The sequence below is a fragment of the Mustela lutreola genome, chromosome 6 (assembly GCF_030435805.1).
Source record: "Mustela lutreola isolate mMusLut2 chromosome 6, mMusLut2.pri, whole genome shotgun sequence".
NCBI lineage: Eukaryota > Metazoa > Chordata > Mammalia > Carnivora > Mustelidae > Mustela > Mustela lutreola.
Genome location: NC_081295.1, coordinates 66,227,697 through 66,251,199, shown reverse-complemented (window position 1 = coordinate 66,251,199; position 23,503 = coordinate 66,227,697). Strand labels below are relative to the sequence as shown.

General features: G+C 37.7%; 1 protein-coding gene across 7 annotated transcripts in view; it reads right to left on the bottom strand.

Annotated features, from left to right (window-relative positions):
• Positions 1-18,626, bottom strand: part of AHI1 (Abelson helper integration site 1) — a 225,402-nt gene extending 206,776 nt beyond the window's left edge. For 3 of the 7 annotated variants that reach the window (XM_059177483.1, XM_059177486.1, XM_059177487.1), the window contains exons 1-7: positions 18,363-18,625; positions 17,917-17,979; positions 13,709-13,776; positions 12,017-12,141; positions 5,897-5,965; positions 3,396-3,955; positions 969-1,150 (exon numbers count right to left, since the gene is read on the bottom strand). In XM_059177483.1, the coding sequence (XP_059033466.1) occupies positions 969-1,150; positions 3,396-3,955; positions 5,897-5,965; positions 12,017-12,141; positions 13,709-13,718 (946 nt within the window). In that variant the 5' untranslated portion in view covers positions 13,719-13,776; positions 17,917-17,979; positions 18,363-18,625. Of the gene's footprint in view, positions 1-968; positions 1,151-3,395; positions 3,956-5,896; positions 5,966-12,016; positions 12,142-13,708; positions 13,777-17,916; positions 17,980-18,362 lie in introns of all 7 variants that reach the window. The other 4 variants (XR_009354625.1, XR_009354624.1, XM_059177484.1 and 1 more) reach the window with 3 other exon arrangements.
• Between the last annotated feature and the right edge of the window lie 4,877 nt (positions 18,627-23,503).

The window sequence follows — 23,503 nt, the reverse complement described above, 5'->3', positions numbered from 1 at the left end:
TACCATAAATTCTAAAATTGCCTACTTTGGTCCCCATTTTTGGTCAATTAAATGGAAATTGAAAAGAATAAAAAGAATATAAGAAGTAGGAAAAAGGCAATAACAAGTAAAGAAAAATAAGAGGAAAGAAAGAAAATGAGTAAAGAGGAAGACACGAAGCAAGAGGGTGGGAAGGAAAAGTGGGAAGGAAAAAAACTGAATCAGGCTGAGGACATAGGAAGACAATCACGTGTGACAGAGGGTTGCAACCTTAACATGTGAAATGTTTATTAACTGCTGACCACTTAACACTTTCAATAAATATGAGTCTGAATTATTTAGGGGTTTGAAACTCAATAGTATAAAGAAATCTGTGCCACAACAGCAACAAAGTTAATGTTATTCTAGGATTCAATTAAATTAAGTCAAGAATTAGAGATTACTTACATAATATTGACTGATCAAAGAGACCCACAGTTACAAATAAATAAATGTCTTAACATACATGAATCTAAGAACAAGTGCCACACACAGGTGGCCCTTGAACAATGCCAGGGTTAGGGGTGCCAACCCCCTGCACATTTGCAAACCTGTGCTTAATCTCTGACTTGCCCAAGACTAATATCCTTCTGCTGACCAGAAGCCTTACTGATAACATAAACAGTGAATTAACATACATTTTACATGTTACATGTATCATATATTATATTCTTAAAATAAGCAAGCCAGAGAAAAGAAAATGCTGTAAGGAAGTCATAAAAAAAGAAAATACATTTACAGAACTTTACTTTTTTATAAAAAAAAATCAGTGTAAGTGAGCCTGCATTTCACAGTTCAAACCCATGTTGTTCAAGGGTCAACTACAGTCTATACTGGATTTTTAAAATTATAGTCTTTGGGAATAGATCTTCTTTAGTTTTAAGGACTCAAAGTCCTAGAATCAACTTATTTCTACCAGACATGTTTTTTATTTAATTTGGATAACAAACCTGTTTTAGCCTTCTTTTTCTTTTTTTTTGGTTTGGATTTTGTGTCATCTTGCATGCTGTCTTCTACATTGTCTTCCACTGAGCTTATTTTCTCATCTTGATGAGAATCTGAAGTAACTGTTCTAACTGGAGATTCTTTCTTTTGTTCACTTTCAGCTGTGTCATCAGAGATGATCAATGTACTGCAAATACAAACCAAGTACAAGCCATTACAAATATAATCTTCTTCTTCTTAATGATGCAGCAAACTGAACAGTGAACAGAGTCAAGGATAATCTTAAAATCAGTATTCTTTCCTGCTAGGGGATACATATATTATATTATGCATTAAAATGGTGAACTGTCATATTAGGTATCAATAGGTATTATTTTATATTTGGTAATGAGTTATATACACCTGAGCCAAATTAAACTTGAGCTCTAAACTCCCAGAAAAGATGAAGTTATATATTTTATGAGCAGTAAATCTGTTTTTCTACAGGACTGATGAAAGCATCCTCACCGTGTTGCCAAGTCAATGATTAAGGAACAAATTTCTAAATTACCTTATTTAAAAGCAAAAAAAAAAAAAAAAAAAAAAAAAAGTGTTCTAAGTTTGTTCTGCTTTCAAGAGGCTTCAGATATTCAACTTTTGATTTCTAGATAACAATTAATTATCTTTTCCAGGGGTTGGTGTGCTACCACATTTTCAGAAGGCCATTATTAAAATGAAAATGTGTTATGTGAACTAATAAATGCTAAGGAGTAGCAGCCTAGAGTTATACTCATTGTAGAGAAAAAACAAGCCTATTAAAGTTTGTAATTTATCAAGTAAAAAATCTGCACCTGAATAATAAAAAACTGACTTCCAATATAGTCATATTTTTTAAAAAGAGGTTGAGAAATAAAAAGATGAGAGAAATATTTCAAAATAATAATTCCAGAAAGCCATACTGTTTTATCACATCACCAAATACTATTATTTAAAGAGAACTACCTTTTGCATGCCATGGTCATGTAACCTGTGGTTTTATTTAAAATTCATGAACTCACATGTAATAGTAAGTATGGCTTACAAGTTCATAACAGATATGGTAGCTGTAAGAAAAACTGAAGGTATACTGTGGCAAGTAGCCCCTAAGATGGCCCTCAATGGTCCTTGCCTCCTGCTCTTAATATATTTGTTGAGTCCCTTTCCTTGATTGTGGGCTGGACCTAGTGACCTACTTCTAATAGACAATATATGACAAACATAATGGATGCCACTTTGAAACCAAGATTAAAGATTGGATTCCATAAAGACTATGACTCTCTCTTTCTCAAAGCCCTTGCCCTGGGGAAGCAAGTGGCCACGTTGTGAGTAGCCCACATGGAGAGACCCATGTGGCAAGGAATCAATGTCTCTGGTCAAGTCAGTCAGGACCTGAGACTTGCCAAGTACCACAGGAGTGAACTTAGAAGTGGGTATTCCAAGCCTTCCAACAGCTCTGTCACTTGCAGATCCTACTCCAGCCAACCCTTAAGATGACTGCACCCCCAGCTGACATCCTGACTGTAGGCCATGAGAGATCTTGAGTCAGCGGTACCCACTTAAGCCATGCTCAGATTCCTGATCCACAGAAACCGAGACAATAAATGTTTGTTGTTCTGCTAAGTTCTAGAGCAGACTTTTTGTGCAGCAACAGATAGTTAATATATATTGTAACATGTTCACCTAGCAACTCTTTTTGCTCTCCTTTTGTTACCACTAGTTATCTAGCTTTTGGTAAGAAGGGAATTATTTTTGGATGAGGACGTTAGCGAAAACTCCCTGAAGGCCAGGGCAAAATCAAATACAGAAAGAGAGACATATAAATATAAATACGATCACAGAAGCACTCACACCCCAAATGCAAACATGTATGTATAAGCACCATATATAGAAAAAAATAAGTATGCTAAGTTGCTTATAATGATCACCTTTAGATGGTTAGGTTACTTTCACCTTCTTTGTGTATGTTCTACAATAAGCAAATATCATTTGTATAATAAAGAAAAACACTATATTCATTTTTCCAAATAGGCATTTGTAACTCCAAAAAGGGAGAGAAATTGGGTTTCTATTATTTAATAAGCAGATGTAAATATTAAAGGGTAGAGACTTTAGAACAAGACTGCTAAGGTTTTGGCTTAGCTTCATACTGGTTCTGTGACTTAAAACTTTCAAGTTTCCTTATCTGCAAAATAGGGTGATAGTGTTACTATTCCTCATAAGGTTGTTACAAGGCATCAGTAAGTTAATTCTTATAAAGCAGTTAGCACATATTAAGGTGCTATGGAAAGTGTAGCTTATTATTGTACTGGTAATGTATCCACATGAAACATTAAGAATTTTCTTAGTGTAACTACAGGTATCACTCAAAAGCTGAGAATACTAGAGGACATTTTATATCTGTCAATGCAAAGTACCTTGTTTCAGCTTTAGACGACATTGAAACTTTCTTTTTTTTCTTTATTTTTTTCTCACTGTTCAGTTTGCCATCATGCAATGAGGGATCTGAGGGAAGGTAAGTCAACTGTTCTTCGAGTTTCTTTCTTATTTTCTTCTTAATCTCCTTCGCCATTTCTTCAGCTACTTGAAGTTGGTACAATTGCAACAGTTCTTCCTCCTCATCTAAATTACTGTTTTCTCTTTCTTCATCTACCTTCTTGCTCTTCTGATGAGCAACACCTGGCTGTGGCCTGGTCCGTGCTTTCTGATGTGTGGAATCCACCTTCTTCACAGGAGTTTCCAGTTCCATTCCTTGTGCAGCCATCTGGAATACTGTTTTCACCGCCTTTTTACTTGTCTTTCCTTGCTTTTCTTCCTCTACACTAACATCATCTGGATTTTCAGGCGTTGACTGAGGATTCCTTAGTTTACTTTTAGTGACTTGCATGCTCTCCTCTGAGTTATCAATGCTCGTAGGACTTACATCATCACCTCTAGTTTCTTTACTTTTTAGAAGATTGCTTCTAACAGTGTCAAGCTAGGAAAAGAAGGCACAGTAACAAAGTTTCAGCCAAGTGCAATTCAGTGACATAAAGATAAAGCACAATGATCAGTGTTCAGTGTAATATTGGGAAAATAATTTCATTTTTTCACTTGAACACACTGATTGCATTCTAAACCATCTCATTAGCACAGGCCTAGTTTACGCTCTTGGCATTTCTGAGAGTAACCTCAGATTAAATGAGATAATTAACATGGAGAAAAATACTTAATGACTTTTCAGAAGTGAATAAATTGCTCACATCTCAAATGTTAATTTTCTCTTTGGCAGAATGATCCATACTGTAATTATAAGATATTTGAGAAATTGCTAAAGGAGCCACAGAGTTAAAGCATTTCAGGTTTCCCAACAGAAAACACACCCAGGTCATTCATTTTGCTCATAATTATACTGTAAAATCAAAAGTCTATAATTTAGAATTACCCTACAATTAATCCAAATACATCATTGAAAATGCTGCCCAAAATTAAATATTATCAAATTAGGTCAAATGACAGAATAAACACACCAGTATATGTTTCTCTAATCAAAATTATTTTAAATGAGATTTTTTAATAAAAAAGGCTAGATGCAGCCACTCTGGAAAACAGTATGGAGGTTCCTCAAGAAGTCGAAAATAGAGCTACCCTACAACCCAGCACTGCACTACTGGGTAGTTACCCTAAAGATAGAAATGTAGTGATTCGAAGGGGCATGCACACCCAAATGTTTATAGCAGCAATGTCCACAATAGCCAAACTATGGAAAGAGCCCAGATGTCCACCAACAGATGAAAGGATAACGAAGATGTGGTATATACATACAATGGAATACTATGAGGCATCAAAAAACCCGAAATTTTGCCATTTGCAATGACATGGATAGAACTAGAGGGTATTAAGCTAAGCAAAATTAGTCAGAGAAAGACAATTATTATATGATCTCACTGATATGACGAATTTGAAAGACAAGACAGAGGATAATAGGGGAAGGGAGGGAAAATGAAGCAAGACAAAACCAAAGAGGGAGACAAACCATATGAGACTCTTAATCTCAGTAAACAAACTGAGGGCTGCTGGAGGGAAGAGGGGGGTGAAAGGGATTGGGTGGCTTGGTGATGGACATTGGGGAGGGTATGTGCTATGGTAAGTGCTATGATTTCTGTAAGACTTATGATTCACAGACCTATACCCCTGAAGCAAATAACACATCACATGTTAAGTAAATAAATAAATAAATAAATAGGTAATTTGTTACAGAACACCCCCCCCGCATATAAATAAATAAATAAATAAATAAATAAATAAATAAATAAATAAATGGTCCACTGGAGACTGCTACTATTGGGTTAAGCTTCAAAGAACTAGCATACATAAAGTGCAAGCTTTCTGAAATATCTACTAAAAAAAAATCATAGGTTTTTAATATAAGAATCTGTATTTTTAGAAAATTTACTTTTAAGATCTTGTAAGGCTTTTATAGTTTCTGTATATGAAATGCTTATTAATTTTTCTGTTCTGCAGTACTATTGGGTTAAGCTTCAAAGAACTAGCATACATAAAGTGCAAGCTTTCTGAAATATCTACTAAAAAAAATCATAGGTTTTTAATATAAGAATCTGTATTTTTAGAAAATTTACTTTTAAGATCTTGTAAGGCTTTTATAGTTTCTGTATATGAAATGCTTATTAATTTTTCTGTTCTGCAGTATTTTCTGATGTGTTTCTAGGCTATAACAGATGATTTTTATATACTTGTTCACTTTCAATTGATTGGCACAGATAACATTACTATTTGGAATATCAAGTATAAGTCCTTGCTCTCCTCACTGGGAGTCATACATTGCTCACACTACACACTGGTGAATCAAGGAAGCCATACCGTTCAGCTGTCATGAATATATGCTCCGGAGTCATAAGGATCTGGATTCACTACTTACTAGTTGTAAGATCTTGGGTAAGTTCCTTAATCTCTCTGTTCTCTGATGTATACTCACGTGACAGGATTCCTGTGAGATAAGGTGAAGTAAGTGCGCAGAGCACTTAGCATAGTCCCCGGCATGTAGTAGAGACAAATATTAGGTGAAGAAAAGCTATGATAATGCTATTTACATTTCTTATCTAATTATATTTACTAAAATTTCAAAAATATTAATTATATTCTTGAGATAAAGAGATCTTTCCTTATGGATCCTGATTTTGAAGGAAGTACTTATTGGTGAGGTATCTTTAGGTCATCAGGGGACTACCCTCCATTCTCAAAGGGGGTCCTGGAAGCTCCTGAAATCATACACAATAAGCCATGTGTATGCACCTCAGAAAGTACATAATTATCACTTACATGAACATCAAATTATTTTTCAAAAATCACTAGTATCCTCTTTCTAAGTAAAATATTACAGCTTTTCCCCTTACTTTTATACAATCATATGGTTTTCATTCAACTTATTTGTACTGATTTACTGATGCTGACTTAGCCAATTTTTAAGATACTCTTTTTAAAAATTAACTGATTTATTAGTTTATTTGAAAGAGAGAATGTATGCGTGCATGGGGGGCATTGGGGAGAGAGAGACTCTTAAGCAGACTCCATGCCCCACATAGGGCTTGATATGGAGCTCATGACTCTGAGATCATGACCTGAGCAAAAACCAAAAAGTTGGACCTCAACTGACGGAGCCACCCAGGTGCCCCAATGCTATTCTTGAGTTCTTAGGGAGAAAACCTATTTTGGCTGAGACAAATATTTTCTCAACATAGGGTTAAATTTCTTTTATTCATATTTATTTAAGTTTTTTGTTTTTTCAATATATTCATAATTGAGAAAATTCTGTTTCTTTTTAGATTTGTATATACTTTTGCCAGCTTTTAAACTTTATGTCATTTTGTTTGATCTGTCAATGTTGCAAGCTAAACACCTGACATTTTAAAAAATTTTAGAGCTTGCTTTCTGAAGTAGGAAGCTTAAACTGTTTACATTTATTTTTATGATTAACTTCATTTTTTTTTTTTTAAAGATTTACTTATTTGAGATAGAGTGTGCATGCACAGGGGGAGGGGCTAGAGGGAGAGGTAGAGAAAATCTCAAGCAGACTCCCTGCTGAGCACTCCCTACAGAGCCAACCCAGGGCTCCAGCTCACCACCCTGAGATCATGACCTGAGCTGAATCAGGAGTCAGTCATTTAACCAACTGAGCCACCCAGGCACCCCTAAGAGTTTATTCTTAAATTTCTTTTTTCACTACCTTTGTTTCTTTTTTAAAAAGTCTGTTGTGGTCAACAAAACAATTCCCACGGAATGGGAGAGGATATTGGCAAATGATAGTACAGACAAAAGGTCAATATCCAGGATCTATAAAGAACTCCTCAAACTCAACACACACAAAACATATAATCATATAAAAAAAATGGGCAGAAGATATGAACAGACACTTCTCCAATGAAGACATGCAAATGGCTATCAGACGCATGAAAAAATGTTCATCATCACTAGCCATCAGGGAGATTCAAATTAAAACCACATTGAGGGGGCGCCTGGGTGGCTCAGTGGGTTAAAGCCTCTGCCTTCGGCCCAGGTCATGATCCCAGGGTCCTGGGATCGAGCCCTGCATCGGGCTCTCTGCTCAGTGCAGAGCCTGCTTCTCTCTCTCTGCCTGTCTCTCTGCCTACTTGTGTTCTCTGTCAAATAAATAAATAAAATCTTTAAAAAATAAAAAAAATAAAACCACATTGAGATACCACCTTACACCAGTTAGAATGGCCAAAATTAGCAAGACAGGAAACAACAAGCATTGGAGAAGATGTGGAGAAAGGGGAACCCTCTTACACTGTTGGTGGGAATGCAAGTTGGTGCAGCCACTTTGGAGAACAGTGTGGAGATTCCTCAAGAAATTAAAAATAGAGCTTCCCTATGACCCTGCAATTGCATTCCTGGGTATTTACCCCAAAGATACAGATGTAGTGAAAAGAAGGGCCATCTATACCCCATTGTTTATAGCAGCAATGGCCACAGTCACCTAACTGTGGAAAGAACCAAGATGCCCTTCAACGGACGAATGGATAAGGAAGATGTGGTCCATATACACTAGGGAGTATTATGCCTCCATCAGAAAGGATGAATACCCAACTTTTGTAGCAACATGGATGGGACTGGAAGAGATTATGCTGAGTGAAATAAGTCAAGCAGAGAGAGTCCATTATCATATGGTTTCACTTATTTGTGGAGCATAACAAATAGCATGGAGGACAAGGGGAGTTAGAAAGGAGAAGGGAGTTGAGGGAAATTGGAAGGGGAGGTGAACCATGAGAGACTATGGACTCTGAAAAAGAATCTGAGGGGTTTGAAGGGGCGGGGGGGTGGAAGGATGGGGGAACCAGGTGGTGGGTATTAGAGAGGGCACGGATTGCATGGAGCACTGAGTGTGGTGCAAAAACAATGAATACCGTTACACTGAAAATAAATTAAAAAAATTTTTAAAAAAGTCTGTTGTGTTCACTTGTTCAGTTCTTTCTTTCTCTTTCTCTTTCTTAAGATTTTATTTATTTATTTGATGGAGAGAGACACAGAGAGAGAGAGGGAGCACAAGTAGGGGGAGTGGGAGAGGGAGAAGCAGGCTTCCTGTCCAGCAGCAAGCCAGATGCAGGGCTTGATCCCAGGACCCCGGGATCATGACCTGAGCTGAAGGCAGATGCTTAACGACTGAGCTACCCAGGCACCCATTTTTCTTGACATCTGATGACTCTGAAAGTATAATAATCAATTTTACATATTACTTGTTTCATTTATTTTGAACTCCAGGATGAAGTAACTTCTGACTACACTTTAGGTAAAAGTAATCGTTATAGGACTTTTTTTTGCTCTGCAAGCTAGGAAAGATTTGCCCAATGTTTTAGAACAATGTTCCTGTTATCTCACATTATCACAGGTACGTTATGGAATATGAATCTTCAGTAATTATTTTTGGCACAAATAATAAAGTCCTATATGTTTAACTGGTCTCAAAAGACTCAAGCAGATATATTTTCAGACCATATATTCTTTATTCTTACATTCTTAATTTTTGATTAATGTTTCTGGAAATGGTACTACATATTCAAATAATACACATTCAACAGTTTTCTTGTTTTCAGGGAGAGAACACTTATAATAATTCTCTGTTCATTCTCATGTTCACTACTGACCTCACAAACAACTGACACTTAGGTCATTGGATTTCTTGTGATACAATTTTCCCCTCAATACTATACAGATATTGCTTTCTTGTCTTCTGGGTTTAGTGTTTTCTGAGAGAGGCCTGAAATGCACCTGATGTGTTTTTTTCTGTTGAGATACTTGCAAAATTAACTTTTCTCCTGAAATTACCAAGTTCTAAATATAGTTCTCATTTCATAAATTTTACCCAGAATGCAAGATAGACTCATCTCCTCCTAGATCTTTCTGTTAATCTCCAGAAGGTTTTTTTCACCATGCTCTTTCTACTGTTTCTGCTCCATTAGCATTGTCTGGGAACACTTACTTAGAGGTCAAATATTTCTATAGGTTTTCATTATTTACTTCATTTTAGTTTTAGCCATTTCTTCTCATGGGAGAATGTCTCACATTTATTTTCCTTATCACTAATTAAGACTTTTCCATGGTACCAATTCTACTGTTTTAGGCTGAAGACACAGTTTTTAAAAAGCAACTAAAGGCAGAACACGGAGAGACTATAATTTTAAATCCCCCTTACTCTACTGCTGGCTTTAAGGCTCTAGCAAAACATTTAACATCTTTGTTAAAGTGGTTTTTATGTCCTGATGTTTATAAAACCTCTCATGCAAAATAAGAGTCCCACTACCTATGTTTCATGATTAACATGAGAATCGGAAACAGCATTTGCAAAATTCATATCACAGTACCTAACAGATTATTGAAAAATAATGTGAATCTGCATTATTGTGAATTCTCTTAGTACAGCCTTTCCTTGCTTCCTTTTCTTATTTCAGCCAGCTCCCCTTCCAATCTCACCCTGCCTGTTCTGTACATGTTTTTGTTCTGATGAGGTCCCATCTCTTCATATGTTATTCAGAGGTTCTACTGGGTTATGGTTAAGAGAGTGGGCTCTGTAGCCAGACTGTTAGAGTTTGAATTCTGGTTCTGCCACCAACTATGCAAATTCAGGCAGTTATTCAACCTCTCTGTGATCCAGTTTCCTTAATTTAAAATGGAATAAAACCTCATCATTTCATGTTATTAAAAACTAGTGAATATACATAATATGTTTAGAAGTGCTTGAAAGATAGGAAGCACTGTTATCTAGTAAATAAAAAGAGGTTTACTTTATTTCCTAAAGTAAATCATTTCAAAAATATTTTGTTTTCCTCTAAGTCTTCCAGGAATAGTCCCCTTCTTTTGAGCTAAAAAATCTCTTCCTATTTTTTCTTAGGACACTCATCTCTGATAAAGGCGGCAACTGAATGGCCTACTAGGTACCAAAAGAGGTGAGGTAGATTATCTTTAGTCATCTCACATTTGTGTGTTCCCAACATCTAACTGGACAATAGCTAAATGGACATCTCCTCTGCCCATTTTTTGGTTATCCATTCAATTGAGCATTCCTGGCCTAAACAGCATCTAGTTCGTGCTCACAAAGTCCAGTTCAGAAAGCCCAGTAAGAGAAAACATGAGGTTCTACTTTGACTGAGTCCTTAAATATATACTTTTGTTCCCACGATTTTTTCTGTTTTTGTCCAATGTATATCACCTACCCAAGGCAAGGGCATATGCCAATATGCAATGTTCCATCCTCCATATCCCACTACTCCTTATCATACTCATACAAGTACCACAGGGAGAAGCACATTATACAAATGCGCAGCATCCACTATGGAAGACCTAATCTGCCCGATTCCACCAGGAGTTCTAAATTGGTATGCAACAGTAAACAGCTGTACTACAAACCTCTCACATGTGTGCAGCTGGATTCTGGCCAGGGTTAGTACTTATTTTTGTCTCACTTGAGCATATATACTATCATGTTGATGGCTGCCAGAGAGAATATTAGAATGAAGAGGTCACATGGAAAAATTCAGAATAGGGTAAAATCTGCAACAAGTAAAATATAAGCTATACATAACTCATAAAACTCTAGCCAAAGAAATACTATGTACTATGTACCAATTTCCAGAACATGCATGAAGTTATTTGTGCCCGTGTGTGTGTCTGTGTGTGTGTACATAACAGATTATGGTCAAAGGAATAAAAGGTCCAACTAATATAGCAAGACAGGTCTGAAGAGTGAATAGTACATTAACCGTGGATACTATTACAGACTCTATAATATTATGTAATCAGATTGTAGTCAATTGTTGATCTGTTTAGTACTATTGAGTTCAGCATCTTTAATCTCTTCAACTTTGCTGCCAAAAACTGTCATTTGAACGTGTACCTCAAATACAAAAAGATAATTACTGCCTTCAGATTCCAGTGACTTCTCCTGGTTCTGCTGGGTAGAATCAGATCAATCAGTCTAAATAAAGACAAGCCGTTGAATATCTGAAGTAACATATTACTCCCTAAATTCTTCACAATTCTGGATTAAAAAACCTTCATTTTCTGGGCGCCTGGGTGGCTCAGTGGGTTAAGCCGCTGCCTTCGGCCCCAGAGTCCTAGGATCGAGTCCCGCATCGGGCTCTATGCTCAGCAGGGAGCCTGCTTCCTCCCCTCTCTCTCTGCCTGCTTGTGATTTCTCTCTCTGTCAAATAAATAAATAAAATCTTTAAAAAAAAAAAAAAACCTTCATTTTCTTTAAAAGTGTGTACTATGTTGGCTACTTGAGTTTGCCCATTCTCTCAGCACTCTCATCATTTTGTCTACATTATTTTGGTAGCACAGCACTGAATATTGAACTCAGTACCCCAAGAGTCATACAGATTCTACCATAAGCTTTTTATACCCTGTGCTATTGACTATAACATAGATATACTATTTTCAATTTCCAAAGTTCCTCAGAATTTTAATATCAAAGTCATAATTTCATGCAGATATATAAGTCATCATTATCAAATGATCAATTACTCACTGCAATTTTTTCTCCAGATTTGCCCATTTTTTTCTTCAGTTTTTTTCTTTCATCAGTGAGCTCACTGTGGGTCTTAAGCAATTCCTCAAAGCGAACTTTGGTTTTTACCATGGCTTCACTCTCCACTGCAAAGGTAAAGACTCCTGTCATTTTCTAAACAACTCTATGACAGCAGGTATCTGCTATATGCTAGCAGATGTTAAAGAACATAGTCTTGTAAATATCAGCATGAGTTCTTCAGCTACGTTAGAACTAACCAGTTCTTCCTTTGTAAAACTTTTCTTTTGGCTTTGTGACACCACACTCACTTGAATCCCTCTTACCTTTTGGGCTACTCCCTTTAAAAGTTTCCTTTACTAAGTTAACTTTCCACTTGTGACTCATGATAGCATCTACCACTGTTAGGTGGCCTTAAGCAAGTTACTTAACGACTCTAAACTTCATCTTTGCTATCTGTAAAATCAGAATAATTCTCTATCAAAGATCATTTGCATGAAGAATGGCTAACAGTTGCCTAGGCAATAATCAGCATACCATAAATACAAAAAGCCAAACGTTATTTTTTTTTCTTTAAAACATAAGTCAGATCATGTTATTCCCTTGCTTAAGACCTTGCCAGTTTCCCACTTCACTTAGGACAAAATGATTCCTTCACACGCCCTACAGGGTTCTCATTTCCTGGCCTGCCAACCTCTACAGCTTGAAACCAAGAGAAACAGCCCCTTAGTCCCCTACATTCTAGCCATTCTGCCCTTCTCACTCCTCCACCAGAATAAGCAAGCTGCTTCTACCTGGTGTAAACTTCCTCTAACTTCTCAGCTATCTGGTGTTAAGCTGCCTGTTCAAATGTTGCCTTAAAAGTGGAACACTTCCTGACAATCTCATCTGAATTTCCCCATTCCTCACATGGCAGACTGTTCTTTTTCTTCACAGCACCTAACACGGCTCGAAACCGTATAATTATTTGTATATCTACACAAATAATTACATTGTCTCTGTCTCACCCACTACACTATGCTACCATCCCTACTATTTTCATGAGCTCTAGCACAGCGTACTTACTCAATAAACATGTCCTAATGCTGAATAAATGCTGAATGAATGAAAGATTGCCCCAGAGCAGGTGATGGCAGATTACGGCCTACAGGGCAGTCATTTACTCTTATACATAAAAAAGTTTACTGAAACACAGCCATGCCCACTGTGTTAAGAATTCTTATGGATGCTTTTATGCCTCAGTGGCACAGGTGAGCAGTTGTAGTAGAGAATAAACCTAAAATATTTACTAGCTTTCTTTTTATGAAAAAGTTGCTAAAACCTGCTCTAGAGTAAACCGTCCATTTTGATAATAAGGAAAAAAACCTCACCATTGTTGTAATGATTATTTACCTTATCCAGTGAAGTCCCAAACTGCCATCTAATACATACTAACCTTAATACCGAACATTAAATAGAAAATTGATAAAAAACATAAAAAACAAAATAAGAAAATAAATGGAAAATTGATTAAAAAACATAAAAAAATAAGAAAATAAAATAAATAGGAAATAGAAATCAAACTATTAAGTATCTAATTGTAGTATTTGGTTTAGTATTCATTAATAGATCAAAGAACCCCTTAAAATAATTCAAATTTTAAAATAAGTAAATAAATAAATTGTATTCCAGATATAAATTTCATAAAAGTCTTACCAGTGGGCATCTCTTAGCTTTATGGAGAGCACTGAGTTATAATGTAAAGCAATGACTCAATCAGGATCCTATTAAAACAACGAGAATTTATTTGTAGTAGGGAATTTGCAAATAAAAAATTACAAAACATTTTTCACACAAGATTATGTGATGATTTGTCCACTACCTCATCAGGTTTATACCAATAAAGCTAAATTCTCTTATCCAGTCTTATGTATATGACTTAAAGCACATATGATTAGTTTAGGGTCTGAAGACTGTAATGAAGAAAAGTAATGAAAACTGGATCATATTTGAATAAAATATGTATATGAAACAAAAACTTTTAAAAATCTTGAAAGGCAATATATATGTACTTAATATGTTAATGTACTTTAAAAAGTGTTTTAAGTGAAAAATAAACATTTCGATGTACTTTTAAGAAAACAAACTCCACCCAAGAATTGACTTTCCCAAGAGCATACACTATTAGATTAGTAAAATATGCTTGTAGGTAGCATATTCACAGACAATGCATTTAGACACTTTTGTACCTGCCACTAAAAATGTTGCAGTAGAAAAGGTTAAGCATAAGCATTTGTACTATCTTCCTCAAATATAATGGGTGTGTATTATTACATATCAAAACCAGGGATAATCTCAGGATATGTATTCCTAAATTTCCAATTTTACTTAAAGATGAGGGTGTATGTCCAAAACAAACATATTAATGTCCACATTAGAACACAATATTCACACATTTTTAAGAATAAAGCAGAAGACTGTTAAAAAAAAAAAAAAACATAATTTGAGTTGGCTGAGCAATTATCTGTTAAAGCTCCAGATCCCTGGGGATCCACATTCTGGTTCCTCTAATATCATGGGTACTCTGGACAGAAAAGTCTGAGAAAAAAAGGCTAAAACGGTAAGAATGATTATACACATATACCTAATTATATGGGTTAAGTCATATAACAATTTTCTGGTACACAGACAAAATAGATAGAACTAAATTCACACAGTAAAGACTCCTGTGCTTTATGGATGGGAGCCTGAATGTATTCTTCCTAGGAGATACATACCTAAGAAGTATTGGTCATCTACTTTCCAATCTATTAATTAATCTATTAATCCCCAAATTATTAAAGAGAGAGGATGTAAGCCTAAGTGTATCAGAAATTGAAACCTGAAAGCACATAAGTAGAAAAAAATATAAACCAAAGGATGACTTTTTATATATTCCGTGGTCATTCAATATATAGGAAAACAGCTGAACTATATGACTATGAGTTACTAAGACAAGTGACTTACTTATATTCAGCTTGATTTGCTTACCATTAAACAAAAAAATTATAGTACTTATGGTATTTTAGACATTTCAGAAAGATTAAAAACTACTGACAGTGCAGGACAAAGAGTCAAGGATGATTCTCATTTTCTGCAAATAGAATACTTAGGCCAGTAGTATCATTTTTTGGAATACAGGACAAGTATAATGGATAAGTTTAAAACCCAAGTCCTGGAATTAGTCTCAATAGTTAATTGTGTGACCTCACGCATTTGTTTCCTCATCTGTAAAATCAGTCTACCAGTATATATTCAAAAGGTTGTTATAAGGGTCAAATGATTTAAAATAATGTCTTAAAAACAAACAAAACAAACCAGTGAACATCTGTTACAACTGTAATACTGTAATAGATACTTCTTATGGGTACACTCGATGAGCTTAGTGGGGCCTGTTGAGCTGGGTATCTGAGGGGAACTAGCCAGCTACAAGCACTGGCTCAGTGTCACACCCCTAGATTCAAATCCCAGTTCTACTTGCCAGTAAATTAACTTCTGGACCTCGATTTCCTAATCTTTCAAAAGAGAATAACAATAATAAATCACTCATAAAGTTTTTGTACAGATTAAGTGAGAATATGCAAATAAAACAGCACAATGCCTGGAACATGGCAAGCCCTTTGAAAATGACAGCTATTACCACTGTATATATACATACATGTTTATGCATATAATCAGGTTGTTTGGTAGGCATTAAAATATAGTAATCCAGCAAGGAGGCTAAAGATTTGAGAACTAGGGTTTATATCTGTGGTGGTTTCAGGGAAAAAGTTCCAAAGACAGAATTCTGGAAGCCCAAAAATAAAGCAAAAGGACATCAAAGAGAGAGGTGAAAGCTCGAAGAGAGAGGTAACCAAGGGAAAGAAGTTTGTTGTTGTTATTGTTAGAGAGACAGAAAGAGACAGAGCAAGTGGTGGAGGGGAGAGAGAGCAAGCAAGGTGCAGAAGGAGAAGGAGAGACAATTTCAGGCAGGCGCCATGCTAGATCTTAGGACCCTGAAATCATGACCTGAGCGGGTATCAGGAGTCAGAGCTTAAGCAACTGAGCCTCCAGGTGCCCTCCAAAGAAAAAGAAGTTTAAGAAAGAAGTTTTCTATCACTGTGTGGTACCAAGTTGTAGAGTGTCCACTGGATCTACAGTCCAGTCAGCAAGTCACATGTTTGCAAAGCTGTTTGTGAAGGGGTGGAAATCTGGTGGCAACAGGTGGAGAGATGAATGGGAGGTGAGACCCATAGAAGAAACATGTGGCTAATTCTTTCCACGATTCTGCTTCCTACTGACTTCCCTCACCCTCAAAGGCAGGGACATGATACAGCAGCTTTGAGGGATAAAAAAAACTATGGAAAGATTTTACTTTTTTTCTTAAGATTGTTTCCATGCTTCTATCACCTTATCCTTTTAAAAAATAAATCATCCTCTTCATTGCAAGCAGAAAAAATGTACTAAAATACAAATGCAATGGTATCATTTGTTTAAATCTCTTCACTAGATTTCAGTCACTTACTGGAAAAAAACTGGAAGTCCATACCATGGGGGGGGGGGTGAAGGCTATTTATGAAATGACTCATTCTCCAGCCACAGTTCCACACACATTCTGAATTCTAACCATGTGAAATACTTATAGGCTCTCAATTGTGCCAAATGCCTTCCTGCCTTTATACCATTACACATCCACCTCTCTCTCCTGAGATATGCCCTTCTTCTGTCACTCCAACAAACTCTTAACTATCCTTTAATGCTAAATGCAGATTGTGTCTTCTCTGGGAGCACTCTAACCTCAAGGGGCGGTTAAATACTTTTCTGTGCTCCCACAGTGCCTTGAGCTCCATACCTCCCTCTCTACTTCAGTCCTTTATTTTCACCCTGGTAGAATGTTTTATGACCCAGGAAATTAAAATGGTACCTACTTTATTGTAAGGAGAAAAGGAAATACTGAAAAGCAAAGTGATCAGCACAGTGGCTGGCACACTGTAGGTGCTCAATAAAATAACTTTATATCTATTATTATAGCACTAAATATAAGTGTGCAATAAAATAAAATACATCAATACAATACATAATGTAGTGACATTTACTATTACTTAGTAGCAGCTGCCTTCGGCTCAGGTCATGATCCCAGAGTCCTGGGATCGAGTCCCACATCGGGCTCTCTGCTCAGCAGGGGGCCTGCTTCCCTTCCTCTCTCTCTGCCTGCCTCTCTGCCTGCCTACTTGTGATTTCTCTCTGTCAAATAAATAAATAAAATCTTAAAAAAAAAAAGCTGCTTAACCAACTGAGCCACCCAGGCGTCCCTATACGATTATTTTAAAGATTCTCCCTCACAAACCCTTTTATAAGAGACACTGAGAAATACTCACTACGAAAATTAACAATATATTTCATCTCATTTTTCTTTTTCTCTAAACATCTGATTACCGGCCAATAAATGTCTAAAGATCAAAGGGAGAAGCAGCAGAGGCTTAGATAATTCACCCTTTAGCTGAATTTTATAGCATAGGAAAAAAAGAAACTATCGAAAACCCTGTATACATAATTGAACTGATAAATCAAGATACTCTTCATAAACAAACAAAATTCTAAATATGCTTTTAAAAACTTTTGGTATTTGGATTTTTCAAATACTTTTTGAAATTTCCCAGAGTTCTCAGAACGAGCAATCTCTTCCTTGAAACTCCAAGCAGTAACAGCAAAATAAATAATGCAACAGGTGAAAAAAATTGTTAGCATCCTTTTCTCAAAAAAAGTAAAAGCCATACACTGCAGTTTGTTTCCACAGTACTGCTGAAATACACCACAGCCACTGGTAGCGATTCTAAATAGTGCACTCTTTTTTCTGTTTGTATACAGATCGACATGACTCTTACAAACGTTAACATACTTATCACCTTTTCTCGGATGTAATTAAGAAGGCATTTCACAGGTTCGAGGTTCAGCACCAAGCTGACACCCTACAAGGAAATAAACGTATTTAGTGCGTGTCTGAGTTACATGCTTTTAAGCCAGAATCCGGAGTGGGAAAGGCAAAGCTTGCACTTCCTCCACGGCGGATCTGGACACCGCGCGGCGGACTCAGGAGACAGGAGCCCAGGGAAGGGAGCGGGAAAGTACTTAGAGCTGTTCATTAGGAACTACCTCCCAGGGCTCCAAGGCACTGGGCGGGTCAGCCCGCGGTGGCGCCGCACCGCCCCCGTCCCGCCCCCCAGCGCGCCGCCTCCGCGTTCTCGGACCTGACCAGTGCCCCCCCCCTAGCCGCCGCCCCCTCTGAGAGGGCCCAGGCAGGCCAAGAACCCGGCCCGGGCTCCCGCCACCAGCAGGCCTGCAGCGTACTCACTGAGAACAGAGTCCAGAGCGGCCGACAGACAGTCCCGCCGGAGCCGACACTGGGACTGTGCGAAGCGGATCCCTACGCCGCCGGGGGCGCGAGCCGGGAGCCAGGCACCCGCGTAGCCACCCTAGCCGCCAGCCACTCCGGCTCTGAGAGCCCACCGGGTGGTGCAGTACGGGCGCCGCCCGCTGACGTCAGTGCCTGCCTACGCCGCCGTTCCCACGACAACCGATGCTGCCCGAGCTCCCGGCCTGGACCGCTGCGGGGCCTCGACGTCCCTCCACGGCCCCGCCCCCGCGCCGCCGACTCCGGGACCCGGAGCTGCGGCAGTGTCGTGCTTGCGGAGGTGGTGCGCGCGCCGCAACCGGGGGCCTTCAGACTGCGGTCGGGCACGCGCTCCGGCGGCCGCGCGCGGGATTCCTCGTGCGCCTGTAGGAAGCGCGACGCCGCGGTCCTCCGGAGAAAGAATTTCCCGTACCCTAGCGCCAGGGAGACCTGCGAATACGTAGGGTCTGAGCCCGTCCGGTCGTCACCGCCGAGAAAGTGTTTTCAGAACTGGAGCCAGCGCTGGAGAAAAAAACCAGAGGGGCCAGAGATAGGGAGGCTGTCGTGGAACCCGCCAAGGCCGAGAAGCGTGAATGAGGCAAAGCAGCAGGCACGCCACCTCCCAGGCGATCGCGCCCACAAAATGAAACATCCCTTTAAACGCGGAGAATAGAGTTGTACTATAGACCAAACCTTAAAGAAAAAAATGTTCGTAATTCGTGTGGCGCTGAGTTATCACACCAAATGTTTAAAGCAAAACAACAAAACAAAACAAAAAAAACCCCTCATTTTTTTCCATACCCAGTTCTCCCTCCCACTTTCTAATTTTTGCCACAGGCGCCATTTTTACCTCTGAGTCACCAGGGATGGAAAAATATGAGACAGGTCCCTCCCCAACTCTTGAATTTCCTGCAGTTGCGGTCATACACTGCACCATAACCTGTTGCTTAGTTTGCAAAGTGAGAGTGTTAGCATGTTTCTTCAGAGGCCATCTTTTCTATTCGTATTAGCAAAACCACACTTTACAAAACATATTTCATTTTCTTTCTACAAATCCTATGAGAATTCAGTGAGAAATACCATCAATCCAAAGCATCTTAAACCGTTCAATTTTTCACCCTAGAACCTACTCCTGTTTCTGGATTTCTATTTTGGTTTAAGCAACCATCATCCTCCCCGTGTTGTAAATGCCTATAGAGCATCCTAAATGCCTCTTAGACCAAATTATATCCATTTTCCTATCTACTGTCTACTAGTGTATAGCCTATCTATCCATCTTGACTGGGGCTGCCTCATGCCAGCTTTCATTACTTCTAACTATTCTTGTGAGAGGCTTCTTTGCCAGTCTCCTGATTCCAGGTTTGATTCCATAATGCCATCCTCCATACTGCTACCAGAATGACCTCACTAAACATGTAAATCTGATAATGCCACGGTCCTGAAAATTCTTCAAAGGATTATCTGTAAGAGAAAATTTAGTTACTTTGCCTAAGATATAAGATACTCCATCTGCCTGACTAGTTTCTTCTCTCATTGTCTCTTTTCAGTGTTATGCTTCGGTAATATTAAATTATGTGTACTGTGCAAAACAGTCCATACTGTCTCACGTCCCCTTTCTTGTACCTATTGTCTCCTCTCTCTGAAAAATCTCTTCTTGTAAACTCCTACACCTCCATATGTCTACCCAAATGTTGTCTATACTTTGAATCCATCTATTTCGTTTTTTCCCTAGGGCCCTCAGCTAAAGAGATGTAAGGAGCAATGAGCAGGTAGTGCCTAGATCTTGGTTTCTAAACACCATTTTCTACTAAAAGGAACTAGAGCCGCTTGGGGAAATGACTGATTCAGAACAGTAACAGGGGAAGTACAACATGAGCCTGAAAAACCTTGTTGCACCAGAAATTAAAGACGTTTTCACAGAATAATGGAACATATGAAAGGGACACAGAAACCAGCTTGAAGGAGCCTCCATTGGCCACATCTGGGTCAATATGAGCACCATTATAATAATGTTAATAGATTATGATCTGCTGAATAAAATAGGAATACTTGAGTCTATACTGAAATAAAAGCACGAATATTTTTTAAATGGGCATAAAGTAACGCTCTTCCTTATAATAAGAATATATATATATGTATATATATTCCTTATATGCTAACTAACATATGTAGCAGGAATGATATAGGTAGAAATATCACCATTTGGCAACTATTATAGTAAAAATTGACTTAGCCAAGAGTCATCAGTGTATGCTAAAACTAGAGTGTGAGAACTTTAAGAGGAACATAATGGTCTCAGAGTATCTCCTGGCCAAATATACTAATCACGAAGGGAAAAATAAAAACTTAACAGTGGAGAAATCTGGCACTGGTAAGCAAAGTTACCATTCCCAGTAAGAGGACAAATCAACATTGGATGCCACATTGTTTCCATTGTATGGAAACAGACAATTGGAACACACTTTTGTGATGCTGCTGCCAAAATATGCTAAGTGAGAATCTAATCATGAGGAAGGATCAGACAACCTCAAACAGGGACATTTTTACAAAATCATAGATCTCTACTCTTCAAAAGATTGTCAAGGTCATGAAAGACAAAAGAACAACTAAAGAACTTTGTTCAGATTGTGGGGAACTAAAGAGACATGACAACAAAATGGAACATATGGCTCTGCATTGGATCCTTTTTCTGTAAAGAATATTATTGGGATAACTGACAAAATTTGAATTGGGCCTGTGGACTAAGTGATATTTTACATATCACCTATATATTAACAAAGTTAATTTCCTGATTTTGATTACTATAGTCTACTAATGTAGGAGTTATCTTTGTTTCCAGAAAATACACACTGAATTATTTAGAGGTAATGAAGCTTCATGCCTGCAACTTACTCAAACGTTCAGAAAAAAGTATATATAAATAACATATGTAAGTAAAATGTGAATGTGTATAGAGAAAAGATGATGAAGCAAATGTAATATGTCAACAATTGGAGAGTCTGGGCAAAGTTAGAAGTTCTTTGTACTATTCTTACAATTTTTTTTTTAAGTTTAAAAGTATTTCAGAATAATAAAAAATGGTTTAAAGGTACTGAGGTTTCTGGCTTAGGAAACTGGATGGAAAATGGCTAATTAACAGTGAAAAGTTAGCAGGTATAGAGGGAAGATAGTTTCAGAGGGATATATCCAGTAAGCAATTGAATACATAGCAAACATATAAGTGAGCCCCATTCAAACTGGAGAAAGCAGATTTGCGCTTTCCTTCTCATTAGCTCAGAATATAAGAGTGAGATCACTTTAATGGTACTTGAAGAGGCAAGCAATTAAGACTAGTAGTGGTAGTAATAACAAAATTTGCCAACCATTCATGATATAAAATTAGGGCATTCAAACATTTATTAAATAAGAAATAATTTATTGAATAAAACATAAATACGGCTGATAGAATACTTATTCCCTGGTACAAAATGTACATTATCCAATCAAAACATGTTGGCTTTACTGCTTGTATTACATTGCTAGGTCTGCCATACAAAGTACCATACATAGACTGGTTGACTTAAACAACAGAAATTTATTTTCTTACAATTCTGGAGATTCGAAGTCCAAGATCAAGATGTTGGCAGGGTTAGTTTCTTCTCCTCTCTCCTTGGCTTACAGATGGCTGCCTTGTCCTTGTGACTGAACATAGTCTTTTTTCTGTACCTGAGTCCTAATCTTCTCTTCTTAGGACATCAGTTATATTGGATTAGGGCCCACCCTAATGACCTAATTTCAGTGTAATTACCTCTTTAAAAATCTTATGTCCAAATATAGCCACATTCTGAAGTTCTAGGGGTTAGGATTTCAACTTATGCATTTTGGGGGGAGGGATCAAAATTTAGCCTGTACCCCTGCTTGCTGGTTTTGTGCTAGACCTACAACAGAATGCAAAGACTGGAACTATTTAGATTCTCATTCAAAACCAACTGACTATATAAAGATTTTTCAGTATGGGCTAAGTATTAGGTTATATTAAAGGAATTTTTATTTCTTTCTGTATAAAGGAAAAAATGGCATTTTCATTATGTATGAATAAGCCTTTCTTAAATCTGTAGAATATGACTTGATGTCTGAAATTTGATTTTTTCTTTATTTATTTTTAAAGATTTTATTTATTTATTTGACAGAGATTGACAGAGCACAAATAAGGGGAGTGGCAGGCAGACCGATGGGGAGAATCGGACACCCTGCTGAGCAGGGAGCCGGAAGGCAGCCACTTAACCAACTGAGCCATACAGATGCCCCTGAAATTTGCTTAGAATAGTCGACAAAATTAAAACAAAAAAAACACATGGGGGGAGATAACCCATATATACCTAAATTTTGGTGGTCATTGAAGCTGGCTAATAGGTTCCTGGCTAATAGGTACCTGGTATTCTATTATACGTTTTCTTTGTGTGTTTGGAAATTTTTGTAATAAGCAGGCAAAACAAAAGTAGGAAAACTCATATCATAGAAAATTTGAAAGACATAGAACCACAGGGAAATAGGAAAAAATATTTAGTACTACTTTTTAAAGAGAATCTCAATTAGCTTTTTAAAGCAATTTTGCTTTCAGTCCATTTTTATGTATATTTTAATTTTGGTCATGTTGTATGTAAGATATTTCTGCTTCCTTGAATTAACATTATGCTATACTTTCATTCCTACACTTTTATATAGGCCCTATAAACTTCATTAAAAATGTTAAGCTTGTTGGGATGCCAAGGTGGCTCAGTGGGTTAAGCATCTGACTGGGTTTTTGGCTTGGGTCATGACCTCATGATCTCATGAATCCTGGGATGATTCCTCCTGGTCAGGGGGGAGTTGGCTATAGGATTCTCTCCTTCTGTGCTGCCAACAGGTGCACACACATGCTTCCTCTAAAATAAGTAAATCTTAAAAATAATGTCAAGCTTGTTAGTAATGTTCATACATAGGGGCCCCTGGGTGGTTCAGTCAGTTAAGTATCTGATCCCAGGGCCCTGCTCAGCAAGGAGTCCGCTTCTCCCTCTCCCCTCCACCCTGCTTATGCTCTCTCCCTCTCTCTCCCTTGCCTACTCATTCTCTCTCTCCCAAAC